Source organism: Odocoileus virginianus, chromosome 4 (assembly GCF_023699985.2).
Source record: "Odocoileus virginianus isolate 20LAN1187 ecotype Illinois chromosome 4, Ovbor_1.2, whole genome shotgun sequence".
NCBI lineage: Eukaryota > Metazoa > Chordata > Mammalia > Artiodactyla > Cervidae > Odocoileus > Odocoileus virginianus.
The window spans coordinates 7,593,354-7,616,249 of record NC_069677.1 but is presented as its reverse complement, the minus strand read 5'-3'; the positions used below and the strand labels follow the sequence as shown (position 1 = coordinate 7,616,249).

Genomic DNA, 22,896 nt, shown 5'->3' with positions numbered 1-22,896 from the left:
GGCACATGCTCTTATTTCTTTGAGTCCAGTGAAGTGAGCCACTCACAAAGGAAATATGAAGAAATACCTCATAGAACAAATAAAAGGATTGACTGGTAGTACAATAAGCTTGGCTGATTTATTTTGTTGCCAACAGTCTACAAGGTTATACAGTAGTCTCCCCCAGCAGTCAGCTGCCTAGATATAAAACAATGGATTGTAATTTTTTAATGTAACTATAGTTGATTTACAATTTGTGTTAGTTTCCAGTGTACAGCTTCAGTTTCTTCTGCATTATAAGTCATTATAAGACATTGAATACAGTTCCTTATGCTATACAGTAAATCCTTGTTGAATGCTTGTTAAATCCTGTTTTGTATATAGTGGTGTGTATCTGTTAATCCCATACTCCTAATTTATCCCTCCCCCACTTTCCCCTTTAGTAACCATATATTTGTTTTCTATGTCTGTGAGTCTGTTTCTGTTTCATTGATAGGTTCATTTGTATCATATTTTAGATTCCACGTATACACGATATATGGTATTTGTCTTTCTCTGTATGACTTACTTCACTTAGTATGATAATCTCTTGGTCAACCCATGTTGCTGCAAATGGCAGTATTTCATTCTTTTTATGGCTGAGTAACATCAGTGGGTTGTACTCTTGATGCGAGTTTTGTTGAGCAGGTTGCACCAAAAGGTCCTATTTGGAAAGGGAATTGAGTGTTGTTGAGAGTCAGTTCAGATAACTAACCAGAGGTCTGAAATTGAGTAGAGAAAGGAAGAGAGACTGTGAGGAAGCTAAGGAACCAAGGAACTGGCAACCCAGAGGCTTCAGTGGGCAAATGTATTAGATGTAAGCTTGTGAGAGTAGAAGGCTGGGGACAAGGGACTCATTCATTCATTCATCAAGTATTTATTGTGTAATTTCAATATGTGAGGTAGTGTTACAGTTCTGGGAGTACATCATGAGCTGTTCTAATTGGCAAGTGGTAGTGTTAGTCGCTCAGTCGTGTCTCTTTCTGACCCCATGGACTGTAGCCCGCCAGACTCCTCTGTCCATAGAATTCTCCAGTCAAGAATACTGGAGTGGATTGCCAGTCCCTTCTCCAGAGGATCTTCCCAACCCAGAGATCGAACCCGAGTCTCCTAGATTGCAGACGGATTCTCTACCAGTTGAGCTACAGGGAAGACCTAATTGGCAAGAGAAGACGTTAAATAAGAAGAGTTATAATATGTATATTACATAACATGTTAGAAGGTGATAAGGACTATGGTGGGATGGGGTTGGAGAGAATGGAGTAGGACAAGAAGTATTTGGAGTCTAGTGGAAGAGTGTGATTTTAAGTGGGATTATCATCATAGCCCAGGTTGAGAGGGTGACATTTAAATGAAGACATGAAAGGAGAATGGGAATGAACTACACACATACATGAATTAAAATATTCCAGGCAGGGAGAACAATCACTTTGAAGCCTTAAAGTGTGAGAATGCCTGGTGTTTTCATAGAATAGCAAGGAGGTATGTGGCATTGGATGGGAAAGGGGAAGAAGTAGAAAATGAGGTAGAGAGAGAACAGGGACCAAATGTGAAGGCATTGTAGACACTGGAAAAAACTTTGGCTTTTTCTCTGAGTGCGATAGAAAGCCATTGCAGGGTCTTGAGCAGAGAAGTGACATGATCGGTATGGCTGCTGTGTTGAAAATAGACTTTGGGAGGATCCAGAGTAGAAGCAGTGGGAGTCCAGTTAGGAGGTTGGTGCAGTAATCCAAATTGCAAAATCAGAGTTTGATCAGGGTGATGGCAACAGAAGTGGTGAGAAGTAGTTGGATTCTGGATATGTTTTAGGGATATAGCCAATAGGATTTCATGACAGATTGGATGTGGGAGGTGAGCTAGAGTTAAGTATGACTCCAGAATTTTTAGTCCAAGCAGATATAAAGAAGAAGTTGCCATTATCTGAATGGGATGGGGAAGAATGTAAGAACAGGTTTGGAGGAAAACTAGGAGTTAAATTTTGGACTCATTGAGATCAGAGAGTGGAGTATCGGTATTTAAATTTTCTGAAATGGAACCACTTTGAATGATCATAAGACTCAGGGTGTGACCCTTGGGGATGGGTATCTGAAAGTAGAATAAAATGCAGTTGTTATAATTAAAGAATCTAAATTCTTAAAATTGAAAGGTTAATGAAATCTCTTAGGATGGTCTCCTAGGATGGTGGCCCAGGCAGGAGAGAAAGAAGAGCCAGGCTGCTCTCACCCTTATGATACAAAGTTTGACTATAAATAGCTACAAGTCACACAAATATTAGTTTGACATGTCCAGAATTGGGTTCAGATTTTAAGCCTAATACATTAGAGATAAACGATCACATTTGCTGAAACACAACAGATAAAATTATGATAAAGTCACTTGGAACATACCCAGATGAGTTAGATTTATAATCCCATTGTAGCATGGATCAAAAACAGTGGATTAAAAAAAAATTCAATAAATTTCACAATTTAATCTTAATTGTTTTGTTAAAAAGCTTTTTGGAAAGATACTCATATTTAGTTTTAAATATATTTAAAGCTCAATACCACTTATGTAAATTCATGCAGCATTTTAGAAAGCATGGTCCTGTAAGATTATAGGAAGGTTTTCTGATTGTCATAGGAAGCTCAGAAGTAACCTTAGCTCCTTTCACAGGCCATGTTTCCAAACTCTGTCCTTAGCATCAGTAAGAAGAAACCTCAGGATGACCAATCAGTCTCCATAATGCCAAGTATAGTGAAACTCCAAGGTCAGACACTGATATTTGATTAAGATTTTTAAAACATCATACTCTGAGCTGGTGGATGCTACTTATACATCTAAATTCATTAAAGATTATTGAAATGGTAAGCCAGGTTTATACAGGTTCTACAGATATAGATGGATATTTACCTCTATGTACTGGGACGTTACTTGAGAACTGAGAAAACTCTTTCCTTGTACTGCCAACTAATAAATGAAAAAAAGATAATGAGATAGTTACAAAATAAAAATTCCCACATTGTTTCTGTCAGTAACCCCATCTGGGCTTTTTATCTCTTTAAAAAGATAAAAGACTTTATAAGTAGATATTATTTAAATCTTCTTGCCATGTAGAAATTAACGTTTGTGGTTGATTAAAATATTCAGCATATGCAGGCTTCATCTTTTAGTTCAATAGAAAAATATAAATGACATTATTGGTTGAATTCCCATTAAAGTATCAAAGACATTCTCCAGACTTACATAATTCACCTGCTGAATTGGAGATGATTCACCTTTCAGTGACTTCACAGGTGTTAACTTGGCCAGACAAAACAGATAAATTGTCTTCCATTCATTTTTTTTTCCTGAGGTAAGTTTTCAGTAAAAATATTTAGGAAAATTATCAAAACATAAATATACAAGTACATAACATGTCCATTTGGAAATCAGTTTGCATCAACTTTTGAGATGTGAAGACTATATAATGTATATTTTGTTGTTGTTGTTGTTTTTTAAAAAAAAAACCCTAAAATGAGTTCCTCCTAACTAAATCAAGAGGGGGAGGAATTCTAAATCAGGATTCTTGCAGTACTGAACTACACAAAAGAGACCTGATTGTACAGTGGTGTTCACATAAAATGGTCCAGAGGGGAGTTAAGAAAGAAACCTACCAATCAGGGATCTAGAAAACACAGTGTGGCTGTGAAAGCTGGATACTTGCTTGGTGAAAATCTCCTCATCAGATATTCATGGCTGATGCCTAGGAGCTTGTGAGAGGTTATGGAGAGCAGCCTCATTTCTTTCAGGAGACCACCCACTGGTTGTACCACTGCCCAAGCTACTGGCTGCACTGAGTGGCCAGTCCTAGCCAACAGTGCCCTGTTTTCTAAGTCAGTGTCAGAACTGGTCTCTCTGATATATTACTTTTCTTAACAAATGCTTTGTGAAGCTGTTGATAATCACTGTTACTTTGGTGGTCAGTATTCATCACATGGGCTTCCTGGGTGGCGCTGGTGGTAAAGAACCCAGCTGCCAATGCAGGAAACATAGGAGACATGGGTTCAGTCCCTGGGTGGAGAAGGTCTGCTGGGGGAGAGTATGGCAACCCACTCCAGCATTCTGGCCCAGAGGACCCCATAGCCAGAGGGGCCTGAAGGGCTACAGTTCGTTGGGTCACACAGAGTCGGACACAACTCAAGCAACTTTAGCACACATGCACATTCACTACATGTTACCCCTCCTTTTGGGAAAAGACAAAGAAACTAGGGACAGTTACTGTCTTTCAGCCCACAGTTTAAAGACATGATGACTGAGGATGTAGACCTATTAGTATGAGGATAGGTAGAATAAGGCTAAATCTTAAATGGGGATACAGGAGATTTAAGGTGAACAATAGAAAATTGTTCTTTATACATGTAGCTCTCTTGCTAAGTGATGAAGGTGATATTTTAAGAAGGTAAATGTGAAAATAATGTACAAGATATATTAGGACAGGGAAAAACTGGTGTTACAGAGAGCTGAAGCTTATACCAAAAAACCTAAAAATTAATGTTTTTGCATTGCCTTAGAGTATTCAAGGAGTTTTAGCACAAACCTCATTTGATCCTCACAGTACGCTGTAGGTACATAAGAAAGAAGATATTATCTTCATTTCACAAATGAGGAAACAGGAACCTAGACTAGTTAAATGACTCAATGAAAGTCACACAGCTGTGACTGGCTGAGCCAGGATTCCCATCTCACACCTGACTCAAGTTCCATTTCTCCTAACATGACTGTAACCTGGATAAATGTGACAGCAGTAGGAATAAAACGTGAGGGACGGCTCAGAGAGATTTTTAAATAACAATTGAAAGAAACGCCATGATTGAGTAGAGGTGATAAACAAAGAAGTGGAGAAGGAAAAGGAAGAAGCAAAAGGTGATCCCCAGGTTTCTAAAGCCTGGAAGATGATGAGATTAATTACATCATCAGCCAGCTGTATTTGTAACATGCTTGCCACTTGCTGGGGCCTATGCATGCTACCACACACTTGGCTGTATTGCCTCATTGAATCCTCAGCCCTCACAACTCTTTGGTTTGGGAGGAGGAGAGTGTATATTATTATTATCCCCTATTTACAAGGGGAATACATGAAGGTTGTTTTCACTTTTAGAGGAAGAAAAAAAAAATCAAGGTTTTTACTCTAAGACTAGGTAAAGCTCAACTAGAATCATTGGCCTATGGTGACTGTGCTTGGGGCTTGAGTCACAGGCAGAGGTTTGGTATTCTTGTGTGTGTGTACGTAATTATGTTGCTGACTATGAAATAATCAAGCTGGGCTGGTGGTAGTTGTGATGGTTTTAAGTCCTGCACTGCCAAACTGTTTGTTTAATGCCTCCCAGATAAATACTTTGCCTGTCTTTAAAATAGTATGTAGCTGGTTTTGCCTTGGCTCTGGCCTTCAAGGTGGTCAGTCAGGGAATCCAGGTACATAAAGAAGAATGATTTCCCCCTCAGTAATTATTTTAAAATAAAGGTATAAGTACTCAGACAGTAAAGAATCTGCCTGCAATGCAGGAGACCCAGGTTCAATCTCTTTGTCGGGAAGATTCCCTGAAGAAGGGAATGGCTACCCCCTCCTGTATTCTTGCCTGGAGAATTCTATGGATAGAAGTGCCTGGCAGGCTACAGTCCATGGGGTGCCAAAGAATTGGACACAACTGAAATAATAAGTATAATTACCAAATGACTAGTAGTATAAATATTGTGTTTATGGAGAATATACTATGAAAAGCTATGACAAACATAGACACCACTTTTAAAAAACAGAGACATTGCCAACAAAGGTCCATATAGTCAAAGCTATGGTTTTCCCAGTAGTCATGTATGGGTGTGAGAGTTGGGCCATAAAGAAGGTTGAGCACTGAAGAATTGATGCTTCCAGACTATAATGTTGGAGAAGACTCTTGAGAGTCCCTTTGGATTGCAAGGAGATTCAACCAGTCAGTCCTAAAGGAAATCAACCACAATATTCACTGGAAGGATTGATGCTGAAGCTGAAGCTCCAGTACTTTGGCCACGTTATGTGAAGAGCTGACTCATTGGAAAAGACCTTGATGCTGGAAAACATTGAAGGCACAAGGAGAAGGAATCGGCAGAGGATGAGATGGTTGATGCCATCACCAACTCAATAGAATGAGTTTGCGCAAACTCCGGAAGATGGTCAAGGACAGGAAGCTTGGCGTGCTGCAATCCATGGAGTCACAAAGAGTCAGACACAACTGAACGACTGAACAATGGAATACACTATTTAGACTAAAACTCTTAAGTATTACATTACTTCTTAATTTGTTACTAGTTATTTTTATTTCTTAATTGTTATCAATCACAGTCCAGTTTAAGTCTGGTTTTTCCCTTAGGTTAACCAGTTCACTCATTTGTACCTTGTCTACAACCTCTATTGGTGCTGAGAGTATGTCTCAGACTCTGTCTACCTTTCCCTATAATCTTCAAAATGCTCTGAAACCCCAAATATCTCTAAAGGGTCTTCCCTAGTGGCTCAGTGATAAAGAATTCACCTGCCAATACAGGAGACAAGGGTTCAATCCCTGATCTGGGAAGATCCCACGTACCATGGGGGCAACTAAGCCCATGTGCCACTACTTTTGAGCCTGTGCTCTAGAGCCTGGGAGCCCTAACTGCTGAGCCTACATGCTGCAACTCCTAAAGCCTGAGCAGCCTAGCACCCCTACACCATGACAAGAGAAGTCACCACAGTGAGAAGCCTGCACATTGCAATGAAGAGAAACCCGCACTCCACAACTAGAGAAAGCCCTGCAGTAACTAAGACCCAACACAGTGAAAAATAAATAAATAAATAAGATTATTTTTTTAAAAATCACTCGAGAAGTAGTCCTTCCCAAATTTCCTGATTTCAGTCCCTGCTTTCTTTCTCTTTCTTTCTCTTTTCTTTCTCTTCTTGGTCAGACAGAGAGAGGAAAACAGTTTACATGTCAAATAAAGTAAATAGTGCATGAAAAACTCTCCAGACTTCTTTCAAATAATATTTTACTGTAAAGCTCATTTTATTTTTAACTTAATTTTTATTGAAGTATAGTTGATTGGGCTTCCTTGGTGGCTCATATGGTAAAGATCCACCTGCAAGGCGGGAGACCTGGGATTTGATATCTGGGTCAGGAAGATGCCCTGGAGAAGGGAACAGCTACCCACTTCGATATTCAGGCCTGGAGAATTCCATGGAGAGAGGAGCCTGGCAGGCAATAGTCCATGGGCTTGCAAAGAGTCAGACACGACTGAGCAACTTTCACTTTCACTTCACTTTCATAATTGATTTACAGTGTTGTGTAAATACTGTACTGTACTGTACTGTTGTGTTATACGTACATGTAAACATATATATGGAACAACAGACTGGTTCCAAGTAGGAAAAGGAGTACGTCAAGGCTGTATATTGTCACCCTGTTTATTTAACTTCTATGCAGAGTACATCATGAGAAACGCTGGGCTGGATGAAGCCCAAGCTGGAATCAAGATTGCCGGAAGAAATATCAATAACCTCAGATATGCAGATGACACCACCCTTACAGCAAAAAGTGAAGAAGAACTAAAGAGCCTCTTGATGAAAGTGAAAGAAGAGAGTGAAAAAGTTGGCTTAAAGCTCAACATTCAGAAAACTAAGATCATGGCATCTGGTCCCATCACTTCATGGCAAATAGATGGGGAAACAGTGGAAACAGTGGCTGGCTTTATTTTGGAGGGCTCTAAAATCACTGCAGATGGTGATTGCAGCCATGAAATTAAAAGACGCTTACTCCTTGGAAGGAAAGTTATGACCAATCTAGACAGCATATTAAAAAGCAGAGACATTAATCCTTTGTTGCTTCGTTTGCTATTATTTTCTCCCATTCTGAGGGCTGTCTTTTTACCTGGCTTATAATTTCCTTTGTTGTGCAAAAGCTTTTAAGTTTCATTAGGTCCCATTTGTTTAAATATACAAGCAACTCCTGCAGCTCAATTCCAGAAAAGTAAATGACCCAGTCAAAAAATGGGCCAAAGATCTAAACAGACATTTCTCCAAAGAAGACATACAGATGGATAACAAATACATGAAAAGATGCTCAACATCACTCATTATCAGAGAAATGCAAATCAAAACCACAACGAGCTACCATTACATGCCAGTCAGGATGGCTGCTATCCAAAAGTCTACAAGCAATAAATGCTGGAGAGGGTGTGGAGAAAAGGGAACCCTCTTACACTGCATGTGGGAATGCAAACTAGTACAGCCACTATGGAGAACAGTGTGGAGATTCCTTAAAAAACTGGAAATAGAGCTACCATATGACCCAGCAATCCCACTCCTGGGCATACACACTGAGGAAACTAGATCTGAAAGAGACACGTGCACCCCAATGTTCATCGCAGCACTGTTTATAATTGCCAGGACATGGAAGCAACCTAGATTCCCATCAGCAGATGAATGGATAAGGAAGCTATGGTACATATACACAATGGAATATTACTCAGCCATTAAAAAGAACTCATTTGAGTCAGTTCTAATGAGACGGATGAAACTGGAGCCCATTATACAGAGTGAAGTAAGCCGGAAAGATAAAGACCAATACAGTATACTAATGCATATATATGGAATTTAAAAAGATGGTAACGATAACCCTATATGCAAAACAGAAAAAGAGACACAGATGTACAGAACAGACTTTGGGACTCTGTGGGAGAAGGCGAGGGTGGGATGTTCTGAGAACAGCATTGAAACAAGTATACTATCAAGGGTGAAACAGACCACCAGCCCAGGCTGGATGCATGAGACAAGTGTTCAGGGCTGGTGCACTGGGAAGACCCAGAGGGATGGGATGGAGAGGGAGGCAGGAGGGGGCATCGGGATGGGGAACACATGTAAATCCATGGCTGATTCATGTCAACGTATGGCAAAAACCACTACAATATTGTAAAGTAATTAGCTTTCAACTAATAAAAATAAATGAAAAAATAAATAAAAAGCAGAGACATTACTTTGTCCACAAAGGTCCATCTAGCCAAGGCTATGGTTTTTCCAGTGGTCATGTATGGATGTGAGAGTTGGACTATAAAGAAATCTGAGCACCAAAGAATTGATGCTTTTGAACTGTGGTATTAGAGAAGACTCTTGAGAGTCCCTTGAACTGCAAGGAGATCCAACCAGGCCATCCTAAAGGAGATCAGTCCTGGGTGTTCATTGAGAAGACTGATGTTGAAGCTGAAACTCCAATACTTTGGCCACCTGATGCAAAGAGCTGCCTCATTTGAAAAGACCCTGATGCTGGGAAAGATTGAGAGCAGGAGGAGAAGGGGACAATAGAGGATGAGATGATTGGATGGCATCACTGACTCAATGGACATGGGTTTGGGTAGACTCTGGCAGTTGGTGATGGACAGGGAGGCCTGGTGTACTGCAGTTCATGGGGTCACAAAGAATCAGACATGACTGAGTGACTGAACTGAACTGAACTGAAATACACACACACACACACACACACACACACACACACATGTACACATATATATGTATTACACATATTTGTTCTCAAATTCTTTTCTCTTATAGGTTATTGTAAAATATTGAGTGTAGTTCTCTATGCTATACAGTAGGTCCTTGTTGGTTATTTATTTTATATATCTGTGTGTGTGTGCTCAAATTGCTTCAGTCCTGTCCAGCTCTTTGCAATCCTATGGACTGTAGCCTGCTAGGCTCCTCTCTCCATGGGATTCTCCAGACAAAAATGCTGGAGTGGGTTTCCATGCCCTCCTCCAGGGGATCTTCCCAATCCAGGGATTGATCCCACGTCTCCTGCATTTCCTTCATTACAGGCGAATTCTTTACCACTGAGCCACCTGGGAAGCCCATTTTATATAGAATGATGTATATATATTAATCTTAAACTCCTGATTTATCCCTCCATCCTTTCCCTTTTGGTAACCATAAGATTGTTTTATATTTCTATGGGTCTATTTCTATTTTATATCTAAGTGCATTTGCATCATTTTTAATTAGATTCCACATATAAGTGATATCTTCTGGTATTTGTCTTTCTCTGTCTGGTTTATTTGACTTAGTGAGATAATCTAGGTCCAGCCATGTTGCTGCAAATGGCTTTATTTCATTTTTTTATAACTTATTAATATTCCATTGTATGTACATACCACATCTTCTTTATCCATTCAGCTATCAATGGACATTTAGGTTGTTTCCATGTCTTGGCTATTATAAACAGTGCTGCAGTGAGCATTAGGATGTATGTATCCTTTAAAATTATGGTTTTCTCTAGGTATATGTCCAGGAGTTAGATTGCTGACTCATATGGCAATTCTATTTTTTTGTTCCTTAAGGAACTTCCATACTATTCTCCATATTTCTGCATCAGTTTACATTCCCACTAACAGTGTAGGAAGGTTCCTTTTTCTCCATTTCCTGTCCAGAATTTACTATTTGTAGACTTTTTGATGATGGACACTCTGACTAGTGTGAGGTGATAATTCATTGTAGTTTTGATTTGCATCTCTCTAGTAATTAGCAGTGTTGAGCATCTTTTCATGTGCCTTTTGATCATCCCTATGTCTTCTCTGGAAAAAATGTCTATTTAGGTCTTCTGCCCATTTTCTGAGTGGGTGTTTTTTTTGTTATTGAGCTTTATGAACTGTTATATATTTTGGAGATTAATATCTTGTCAGTTATACCATTTGCAAATATTTTCTCCCATTCTGTAGATTGTCTTTTTTGTTTTGTTTATGGTTTCCTTTGTTGTGAAAAATCTTTTTAATTTAATTAGATCCCATTTGTTTCCTTTTCTTTTTCTTTTCATCACTCTAGAAGATGAATCCCATAAGATATTGCTACAATTTATATCAGAGTATTCTGACTGTTTTCCTCTAGGAATTTTATGGTATCTGGTTTTACATTTAGGTCTTTAATTCATTTTGAGTTTAATATTGTGTATGGTGTTAGAGAATGTTCTAATTTCATCCTTTTACATATAGTGGTTCAATTTTCCCAGTACCGCACTTTGAAGAGACTGTGTTTTTTCTGTTGTATATTCTTGCTTCCTTTGAGCTTGTGCCCTGCAACAAGAGAAGCCACCATAATGAGAAGCCCAAGCGGGGCAACTACGAGTAACCCCTGCTCACTGCAGCTAGAGAAAACCCATGCAAAGCAACAAACACCCAGCACAGACAAAAATAAATAAATACAAATTTTTAAAAAGAAACATATTAATTAATTTTGTATTAATTTTGTATCCTGTAACTTTACCAAATTCATTGATGAGCTCTAGTTTTCTGGTAGCATCTTTAGGATTTTCTGTGTGAAGTATAATGTCATGTACAAATAGTGACAGTTTTACTTCTTTTCCAGCTTGGATTTGTTTTATTTCTTTTTCTTCTCTGATTGCTGTGGCTAGGGCTGCCAAAGCAATGTTGAATAAAAATAGTAAGAGTGGCCATCCTTGTCTGATCTTGGAGAAAATGCTTTCAGCTTTTCACCACTGAGTATAATGTTAGCTGTGGATTTGTCATACATACCTTTATTTTGTTGAGGTAGGTTCCCTCAATGCCCACTTTTTGGAGTGTTTTTATCATAAATGGATGTTGAATTTTGTCAAAAGCTTTTTCTGCAGCTATTAAGATGATCGTATGGTTTTTATTCTTCAGTTTGTTAATGTATATGGATTTGCAGATGTTGAAAAATCCTCACACCCCTGGGATAAGTCCCACTTGATCATGGTGTATGATCCTTTTATTGTTGGATTTGATTTGCTAGTATTTTGTTAAGGATTTTTGCACCTATATTTATCAGTGATATTGGCCTGTAATTTTCTCTTTTTTGTGGTATCTTTGCCTGTTTTTTTCTGATAGTTTACCTTACAGCTCACTTTTAAAGGTTCCAAAGTGTATCTCCTTAGGTATCTACCTGCTAGTTATTTATTCACTAGGCTGCATAGAGCAGTCTCTTAGCAACCATAAACTTTAGGGAAAAATTCTAACTCTTCTGTGATACCACCTGTTTGGGGGGAGTTGGCCCTCTTTTAAGACTTGGAGTTATATAAGCAAGAAATGCCAGAATGTAGTTCTTTCTGAAAATAAATTTAAATAAATCATAACAATTTTTCACAGGATTGTAAATTAGTCTTCACTGTGACCTTTTACTCCGAGACTGCATTGGAGATTTTGCTGGCAGGGAAACTTTGTCCACTCCCAGGACAAATGTCATGGCTGTAGGTGTCTTTCTTTCTTCCTGGTTTCCCATAGGATTGTGAAGATGTCCAGTCCCAATCTGAACATTGTGACCTTATTGGGCAGTTGTCTGACTTACAGTAGTGCTTACCTCTTTGGGATTCACAATCAAGGTGCTTTAATGGGAAGTTCAATGGAAACTCTCATTCAGGTAGGTGAAATCTTCAATTTTTATTTTGAATATCATGTAAGTTTTGATAATTTTTGAAATCATCTGCTCCTGTGGGTGTTGGTTACCTTTATCCCTGGTGTGGGCTCTTTCAGAGGCGAACCCTGGAACCCTAAGTCAGTGAGGTCCACTTTCTGCCCCAGGTCCTCTGTGGACTGAAGCTTTGCAGATCGGAATGTATGGAGAACCACAGAGTTTCCTCTCATGCCTCTTTCTTCTGTCCCTTTCCATCTGTAGATAAGACTCTCCATGTTGTGCATTGGAACCTCCCTGGTGTTTGGCCCCATTCTTGGGAAGAGCTGGCGACTCTACAAGGTGTTTACCCAGAGGGTTCCGGACAAGAGAGTGGTAAGTAGGTAGCAAGTACACATTGCTTGATCATAGATAGTAGCTCCATTATTGATTAAAAGCTAGAGAAACTTGTGCCAAATTACTGGGTCTGGCCCTTTTATGATGATCTGAAGTTCCTGCCCCTTACTTCAAATCTTGAAGTCATGTGGCCTCATAAATTCCAAGACTGGAAAGCTGTTTGTCAGTGCTGTTGGGAGACAGGTCTTTAAATAGAAGTCCTGCTTCATATGCATCCCAGGCCCTGGTACAACTCTGGGGGATGTGTGAGCTGGCCCTTATCTGGCACCAGCCTGAGGGAGAGCAAGATGCCCAGAGGGGCTGTTTCTTGGCACAGGTGTGAGCTGAAAAGTGGGCAGAGGGATAGTGATTACAGAGAAGCTATAGCAAGTAAGCAATTATTCCTCTCTTTGGAGCCCAGTTCTTTTCCATACAAGAAGGCCATGTTCTGTACTAAGAAGGATGGACCAGAAACAGTGAGCAAGGAAGAACATATCCATTTAGACAGAATCAACCCTAGCAGCTGTGCAGCAGCCAGATTACCTATGTGTCCCTACCTATGTGTCCCTGACATCAGGTGTCATCCTAACCACGTTCCCTCATTTTATCATGTTTCCTGATGGAGCTGCCCAAACCTCAAAGGCTGATCATCAAACCCCTTATTCTATATCAATCCTGTCCAGATCGAACATATTACTCAATTACTCAAGTTTACTTCTCTGGACTGACAAGGTTTTCTTTTAGCAAATGTTATTAAATTGTGGTGAATATTTATCAAAAACTCCACTGTGAATAACCATACATATCAGAAACATTGCCTAAAGGACAGTAAGCTCATCCATGCCTCTAGAACACTAATTCCTTTTTTTAAAAAATAACTTTGTTGTTATTCAGTCGCTAAGTCGTATCCGACTCTTTACAACATCATGGACTGTAGCGTCCAGGCTTCCCTGTCCTTCACTGTCTCCTGGAGTTTGCTTAAACTCATGTCCATTGGATGGCGATATCATCCAACCATCTCATCCTCTATCACCACTTTCTCCTGCCCTCAATCTTTCCCAGCATCAAGGTCTTTTCCAATGAGTCAGGTCTTCGCATCAGGTGATAAATAACTCTATTTAGAGATAATTGACATGCAATGAACCGCATTATTTAAAGTGTATGATTTGATATATTTTGACATGTGTATACACTATGAAATGTGGGTTATAATCCGCAAGTCTCCTCATACACCCTTGTCATCTTCCTCTCTTGTCGAATTCTTATATCCCCTATTCCTGTACCCAGGCAACCACTGACCTGCTTTCTGTCACTGTAGATTAGTTTGAATTTTCCAGAATTTTATATAAGTGGAATTATACAGTGTGTATTTTTATCTTTCTTCCACTTGACCTAATTATTCTGAGATTCATCTATATTGTTACTTGCATCAGTGGTTCTTTCCTTATTATTGTTGAGTAATTTTTTAGTGTGTAGATATAACTGCAGTTGGTTTATCCATTTACCTATTGGTAGGTGTTTGGATTTGTTTCCAGTTTGGGGCTATTAAAAATAAAACTTCTGTGAACATTTGTGTATGAATCTTTGTGCACACATATCATACTTTCATTTCTCTTTGTTAAAAACCTAAGCATAATGTGGCAGCCTGGATGGGAGGGGAATTTGGTGGAGAACGGATACACATACATGTATGACTGAGTCCCTTTGCTGTCCACTTGAAGCTGTCACAGTATTGTTAATCAACTGTACTCCAATATAAAATAAAAAGGTTTTAAAAAAACCAAGCATAGAGTAATTAGATCATATGGTAAGTATATGCTTAACTTTTAAAGAAATTGCATGACTTGTTTTACAAAGTGACTGTACAATTTTACGTTCCTACCAATAGTATATGAGTCCCTTTCCTCTACTTTCTTCCCAACATTAGACTTGGTTGGTATTTGTGTCAGTCATTCTATTAAGTATGTGTAGTGGAATCTTGTTGTATTTTAATTTCATTTCCCTGATGCAATGTTGAGTGCCTTTTTATATGCTTATTTGCCATCCATATATCTTCTTTGGTGAAGTATCTGCTCAAATCAATCACCTGTTTTTTAATTTAGTTGATTTTTTTTCTTATTATTAAGCTTTGAGGGTTCTTTTACATTCTGGATATAGTCATTTATCAAATATATGATTTGCAAAGATCTGCTTCTAGTTTATGGCTTTTCATTCACTTACGGATGTCTTTTAAACGGAAGAAATTTCTAATTTTGATGAAGTTCGGTTTCCTACTTTATTCTTTCATGGATCGTGTTTTGGGTATCAGACTTAAGAAACTTGCCTAACCCAAGGCCTCAAAAGTTTTTCTTTTATGTTTACTTCTAGAAGTTTTAAGAGTTTTTTTTTTTTATATGCAGGTCTATGATTCATTTTGAGTTAATTTTGAAATATGATGTGATATATAGATTGGAGTCCATTTTTTATGTATGGATATCCAATAGTTCTGGCACCATTTGTTGAAAAGACTCCTTTCTTCACCGAATTACCTTTGCACCTTGTTGAAAACTATTTGTCCATAGATGTGTATAACTACTACTAGACTCTATCTCATTGATGTCATTGTTTGACACCAATACCATATTATTGTAGCTTTATATTAAATCTTGAGTTAGGGAGTATTAGTTCTCCCTCAATGTTGTTTTGGCTAATCTGGGTTCTTTGAATTTCCATATAAATTTTTGAATCACTTTGCCAATTTCTGCAAATTTCAGCAGAGATTTTGATTGAGATTGTATTGAATTTGTAGATAAAATTGTGGAGAATTGACTTCTTAACAATGTTGTATCTTTTAACCCATAAACACAGTATATTGCTTCATTTATTTAGGTCTTTTCTAATTTCTCAGCAATTTTTTTGCAGCTTTCAGTGAAGGTCTTCCATATCTTTTATCAAATTTATGTCTAAGTATTTTATATTTTTGTGATATTATACGTGTTACTGTTTTTTATTTCACTTTACAATTTTTGTTGCTAATATATATATAATATTAATACAATTGATTTTTTAAGCTGATCTTACCTGCTGCAGTCTTGCTAAATTACTTATTAGTTCTAGTAGCTTTTGTGTAGATTCTATCAGATTTTCTGCATAGATGACCATATCTTCTGTAAAAGACATTTACTTTCCAATCTCTACGATGGCAGTGACTAGAAACACTAGTACAATGTTTAATAGAAGTTCCTTGAGTTGCTCTTGATCATATGGGGGAAACATTCATCTTAGTCAAAACTAATGTTAATTTTGTTTTATCATAATGTTAGCTTTATGTTAGATGTTAGCTGTAGTTTTATTGTAATGCCCTTTATCTAATTGGGGAAGTTCTCCTCAATTCCTATTTTATTGAGTTTCTATAAAGAATTAAGGTTAGATTTTGTCAAGTGTGTTTTCTGTATCTATTAACCATATGGTTTTTTCTTTGCTCATATGGTGAATTATATTAAATAATTTTAGGATCTCAAACCAATCTTGCATCCCTGAAACAAGCTCCACTTGGTCTTTGTGTATTATCCTCTTACATTGTTAGATTCAGTTTCATAAAATTCTGTTTATATTTATATTCATTTCTTAAGGTATGTTGCTCTGTAGCTTTCTTTTCTTATAAAATCTTTGCCTGGTTTTGATAACAGAGTATTCATAGAATAAGTTGGGAAGTATTCCCTCCAATTCAATTTCTGGAAGAGTTTGTATATAATTATATAATTGGCATTTACTTATAGCATAAGTATTTTACAGTGGTATGCTTCCATTTCCCCATCTTCCAATCTTTGTGTTGCTTTTACATATGTTACAAGCCCCATACAATTGTTATTAATTTTTGTTTAAATAATGTTACATTTTAAGGATATTTAAATAGTAAATATTGGTCATATATTTCTCTATGAAGTTAACATTTCCAGAGCTCTTGATTTCCTTATATAGATACCTATATTCATCTGATGTTTCTTCCATTTGCTTCAAAGTTATCTCACATTCTCATGCAGGTGTGCTAATGCTGAATTCTTTCAGCTTTTATCTGAAAAAGTCTTTATTTCACCTTTGTTTTTGAAAGATACTTTTTCTGAGTATAAGATTCTAGGTTGAATTTTTTTTTTTTTTTCTTGAGTACTTTTGAAGATTTCCACTGTTTTCTCACTTGACCTTGTGTCTGAGGAGAAATCTGATGTCTTCCTTATTTTTTTTCTTCTATACTTGCTGTGTCATTTTTTGTTGGTTGACTTGAAAATTTTCTCCTTATCACTAGTTTGGAGAATTTTAATTCAGCAACTGATTCGTTTTTCTTATAAACACCATGAATCATGTAACTAGTTGTGCTTCCTTCTTTTTATTGGTTGTCAAAAATGCAGAATTGCATTTCTGCCCCAGTTCTTGAAGGCTATGTGCTCTCCTCACCAGAGCATTCATCATAATTCTCCTTATTATCTATTTTCCCTAATGTTTTTCATCCTATTGCTATATACATTTTTAAATTTTTACTTTTCTAACCACAAAAATAGCACAGTCTCTTCGTATTAAATCAAATGATTCAGATATGTTTGAAGAAAATGCTAGTAGTCTCTCCTCCACCACCATCATCTCTCAGTCTGACCCTCCAGGTTAATGGTTGTTCATAGTTTTATATGAAAGTTTCCACATCTCTGTATGTGCTTGTATAAACATATTTATAAATAATAGTGTATTTATTTTATAATATTGCTTGAATCCTTTGCAGGAAAGTCAGGATATGGAAAGGGCAAACAAATGAAAATGATGATATGAACATAGAATCACTGAGTACGTTTCGTGTCTGTATCATCTTTTTTTTTTTTTTTTTTTGATGGCTGGCTTTGAAGTCCGTTTGGAAGATTAACCCAGTAGCCTTTAGCTCAGAGTGCATAGAACACTCTAGACTCCATTTGTTGCATAGCCAGTGAGCAAAGGAAAGTTATGATCTTGACTCTTTTGCAGATAATCAAGGACCTGCAGCTTCTGGGGTTGGTGGCAGCCCTGGTGATAGCTGATGTGATCCTGCTCATGACTTGGGTGCTGACTGATCCCATCCAGTGTCTCCAGATTCTCAGTGTCAGTATGACGGTGAGAGACCCAACCCCTGGAGAATCTAGTTCCTGAGCTGGAGGGACTGGCTTCTGTGAGTACACAGAGGTCGTTCTCCCAGGATCATTCACTGTGTGGATATCCTCCCAACAAGAAGACAAATGACCCCAAGAGGATGGCGAGTCAGGAGCTGTGGCTGCCCTGAATACCTGCCCCTTGTCTGCAGGGTCTGCTGCTACTCTCACTACTCCTCCCACCCCAAGTGTTCTGTGGCATCTGCTGAGATGTCAGCACACAGGAATCTGCCTGGCAGTTAACTCCACTTCCACATTATCAATAATGAGACTTACAGAGTTGCCTTACCCAATCGTTGAAAGGTAAAGGATTCTGAAGTGTTCTTTGGAGTCAGTCAACCCTGGTTCAAATCCCAGCTCTACCACTTACCAGCCATGTGACCTTGGGAAAGTTATTTAACCTCTCTAAGTCTCATAAGTAAAGAATTTACTTTTCATCAGTAAAGTAATTCATAAGAATTTGCTTACTTTCCTCATAAGTAAAATGGAGATAATAATACTAATACTGCCTATTTCATAGGGCTGTGATGAAGATTAAGTAAAACAGTACAGGTAAAGAATTCAGCTGTGCTCAGAACATAGTGTTTAATTAATAGGAAGCATTATGTCTCCAGCCTCACAAAGGGGCTGAGGAATACAGTGGGATCTTGACGTGCAGATTCAATACTGAAGTTTCAACTATTAACAAATAGCAGGAGCAGGACATGAAATAGTTTGTGATTTTTCTGCACTGATTTGAATCACTGTGGTAGTAAAGCACATAAGAGGAGTAAGCCCTCCTGGCTCCAAGTATCCACATGTCAGCCCAACTTGGTTGTCTTTTCCTCCAATTCAGTTACTCTTATTTTAGATTCTAATGGAGTCACCTAAGTAAGTTTTTACATATTAAAGGAGCTGTAGAGGAGTTCACAATCCAGAATGTGTACAAAGATTGGCTGTGTATATGTGTTCCAGAATGTGTACAAAGATCGGCTATGTAACTGTGGGTGCCCTCAGTCCTGACCCTGTGTCCCTCCTAGGTGACAGGGAGAGACGTGTCCTGCTCTCTGACCAGCGCACACTTCTGTGCTTCCCGGTACTCCGACATCTGGATTGCTCTCATTTTGGGATGCAAGGTTGGTAACCTTATCTCCTTGGGATGCTGTCTCTCTGTTACCAATAAATGGATATGAAGAGGAATTACAGGAGTTAATGAGGGGATTCCTGCAAAGTCCGACTCAGTCCTTTCCTAGCTGACCCTGAACCTCATTTAACCTCTTTGAGCCTCGGTTCCCTCATATGTAAAACGAAGATGATGTACCATCATCTCAGAACGGTTGTGAGTTTTGAAAGGGTTGATGCATGTTGAGTTTTCAACCACTCCTGGCCCATAGTAAGAGAGCTTAATAAATGAGTAGATGTTTTATTATTAGTCTTCCACTGCCCCCCCCCCCCAACCCCCAACAGTTCTGAAAGCACAGTGCTTCTCTGGTTCTTCAAGCCCCTGTGGAAGAGCACATCCTCCCTGGCACAGAAACTCAGCACTTTCCCCATAGCAACTCCTTCTGCGACTCAACTTGATTTATTTCTCCAGTGTCTTTTATGTAATCCCATTTCCATTTTATTTTACTGCAATATATTTTTATACGACAAAGAAAGAAAGGAGAAAGAGTGCTGAGCATCAGGAAGCTGACTAAGCCAGGACCCCATGGGCTCCCTGGTCGACAAGCAGTTCCTGTGGAGGACCTCAAATCTGCACATTAAGTCCCCCAGCCCCCCACCCAAGCCTGCCAACTGCCCTCTACCCCACACTTCCCAGCAATGAGAGCGAATGTGAGTCACTCAAACATGAGTCCTGCACATATAGATGGTTTATTCATACCTCATTATTTTTTGTCAAGAATTTTAATAGAGTTAAAACATTTTAATAAAATCAGATTTGAACATTTCAAAACCATAGAGTTAATTTTACTCACCTTTGATTAAATTGCTAATGATATAACTGCCAGATGCCACCTGATCGTGTCAGTTATCCAGAAGTCAGGCCTTACTGGCCTGCTGACTGGTGTGTCCTCTAGTCATTGAAGATCTCAGGGTGGCCACAATTGGGCCTCCGGCCCTCTTTGGACACTGAGCATTTTGGGCATCCAGATGACATCTCTACTGAGCTGACTCCTTCACAGCAGGCAAGCAGTTGTCTTAGGGCCATCCTTACAGATGGAGGTGGTCAGGTTGTGTGATTTCAGGGTCCCTAGCAGGTAGCCTGCTGATACCTGACCTTACTTTTATTATTAGTTCTCCCTCTGAATCCCCATCATCCCCACCCACTTCCTCCCACATGGCATCTTCACATACTATATCATAAAACATGGATATTTGGGAACATCCCTGACAGTCCAGTAGTTAAGACTCAGCTCCCAATGTAGGGGGCACGAATTCAATCCCTGGTCAGGGAAGTAAGATTCTGCATGCCTCATGGCATGGCCAAAAAACAAAAATAATACAAACGACAAGAAAAATATGGGTATTTGTATGCTTGCCTTAAATCTCCCAACCACTCTGAACTTCTCAAAAGCTAGAACGCTGACTTCCACTTGGCAACACCATTTCCTTCCCTACAGCTACCCCTAGCATGCCCCTAATCAAGCAAATCTATATATTGAATCTATATATTACATATTATTGAATCTTTATGTCACTTATTATTGATTAAGGCTTTGATTTCTATTTAAATGTAGCTCCTTCTAGGAGAAGCAGCACTTTAAGAAGCTGTGAGCCATTTTCTGTGTAGTACAAACGAGAAATCTGAGAGCAGGTTTACATTTATGACAAAGAAGAAAGAGTAGGGCCCTGGGCTCCTGGGGGCGGGGCAGGGAATGTCACAAAGAGGGTGAAGCATATAGATGAGGCTGTTGCTGCCTGTGCCTGTCTCCCGGTCCTGTCCAGGTCCCAGCCAGCCTTTGTTCTCTTCTTTTTTCACTCTCCATCTCCCATAAACACCCACTGGCACAGAGCTGCTAGTAGCCTATAGAGATCCTTTGTGTAAATCAGAAAACGGCATCCCTCTGGGCAGATGCAGTCTTGCAGGTGCAGGGCTTGGCAAGCAGATGGTGCCTTTGGGAAAATTAGACAAAAGAGCCCCTTCCTTTGGTGCTGCCCCTGCCATGGCACATGCTTGACAAGTGGACCATAGGGCTAGTTCAGCCTCTGCACGCCTCTCAGCTCCATGCAGTGCAGAATCACACAGTGGATCCAGCATGGTGCACCCACTGCCCGCCCAGTGCCTGGCAGCTGCTTCTGTGGGGCTCCTACCCACCTGTACCACGCTGTCTTATACCTCATCCTGGAAGAGTCCTGTCTGATAGTTGACTTACTGACCTCTGATAAACTAATTCTCAGAGAATGAGAGAAAAATGAAATTTACTAAGCACCAAGAGGTGTAAGGGGGCCACTCTAAGAGTAGTCCCTTGTGCTATCTTAGTCAGTTCTCCTCATAGCAATGCTTTAAGGTAGTTATTATTATTTCTTTTTTTACAGGTGAGGAAATAGGTCCCAATCCTATTGCTCTTTGGCCCCAAGCCTGGTATTTAACTTCTCTGAACCTCTGGTTCTTCTGTCCATCTCCAGGGCCTGCTGCTGCTATATGGGGCCTACCTGGCTGGCCTGACTGACCATGTCAGCTCTCCTCCTGTAAATCAGTCTTTAACCATCATGGTTGGGGTCAACCTTGTGGTACTGGCTGCTGGGCTGCTTTTTGTGGTCACCAGATACTTGTACTCCTGGCCCAACCTGGTCTTCGGACTCACGTCTGGAGGTATCTTTGTTTGCACAACTACAATCAACTGCTTCATCTTCATTCCCCAGGTATGCTTTAGGGAGAATTTGGAGGACCAATTCACCCCATCATTCCAGAGACTTTGCTGGGCATGATAGATTGTTCACTTTGTTTCCTAGTGAGAGTTTTTAGGTGCTTTTGATTAGAGAGTCAGAGGGAAGGTGGGGATCCTAGTGAGCTGGCTCCCTCCGTTCTTCCCTCCCCAGTGGGCAAGGAGGGAAGACCAGGGTAGCCAAGCAGTGGCACCATTTTCATGTGAGGGGTTGCTGCACAGACTTGCTTTTCTACCCACCCTCCAGGCCACTTCATGCAGCCCCAGTCCTCCTTCATCTTTACCACTGAGCCAAGGTAATGACACCCTCCCTTCATCTTGATGATGTCATTTCTTATACTAGCCTGGAAATGAGGAACCTTTCCTTCTTTCCTGTTTGCAATTGCACATTCACCAAGAAAAGCACATTTGGATCTTTATGCAATTTAAAATGCTTTTTCTTTCTTTTTATTAGAGGAAAATATAGAACATTCCTTTTCTTTTTACAGTAAGGAAAAATAAAAACTAAATTAAAAATGTGTTTCTTATTATGATGATTAAGAAAAAAATCAAACAAGGGAGGAAGATAGAAGGAGAAATATCCAGAGGGCAAAGAGAAAGAAAAGGAGTCAGAGAGAGACAAATGAAGGAATCCATAGACTGTGAAAGGAAAGTGATGTTAAATTACTCACGTTATGCCCCAGGGTACCACTGAGCCATGGTCATCCACGTTAATGAACTTGGCATTAGGCACTTTTCCTGTGTCCCTTCTGGTTCTCTTTATCTTCCTCCTGAGGCCTCCCTCATCCCACAACTCCCTCAGGATCCCATCCTGATACCCTTTGCAGCTTCCAGTTGTCCATGAATGACTTTTCCATGAGGGAGCTAACCGGTAATAAAAGTGTTGGCTGATGCAGGGTTACAGTGTATTTATAAAAGGGAAGCATGCACTTTGAGACATGATAGTGTGAAACAGGCACCGGCCCTTTGCTCTTCTTCCCTTTCATAAATTCTCCTTAAAATACTCAAGAGAATAAACAAATACAGAAAAATCTGTAGGCGTAGCACTAAAAATCAAGGATGGGCATTGCTTCTGAGCAAAAAACTGGAGGAATTTTTG

At 39.3% G+C, this 22,896-nt stretch overlaps 1 protein-coding gene across 2 annotated transcripts in view; it reads left to right on the top strand.

The window, feature by feature from the left end:
- The window catches only part of GPR156 (G protein-coupled receptor 156), a 107,582-nt gene that overhangs the window by 65,976 nt on the left and 18,710 nt on the right, over positions 1-22,896 (top strand). For both annotated transcript variants that reach the window (XM_070466025.1, XM_070466026.1), the window contains 5 exons: positions 12,283-12,418; positions 12,674-12,784; positions 17,771-17,896; positions 18,951-19,046; positions 21,538-21,774. In XM_070466025.1, coding sequence (XP_070322126.1) covers positions 12,283-12,418; positions 12,674-12,784; positions 17,771-17,896; positions 18,951-19,046; positions 21,538-21,774 — 706 coding nt within the window. The remainder of the gene's footprint in view (positions 1-12,282; positions 12,419-12,673; positions 12,785-17,770; positions 17,897-18,950; positions 19,047-21,537; positions 21,775-22,896) is intronic.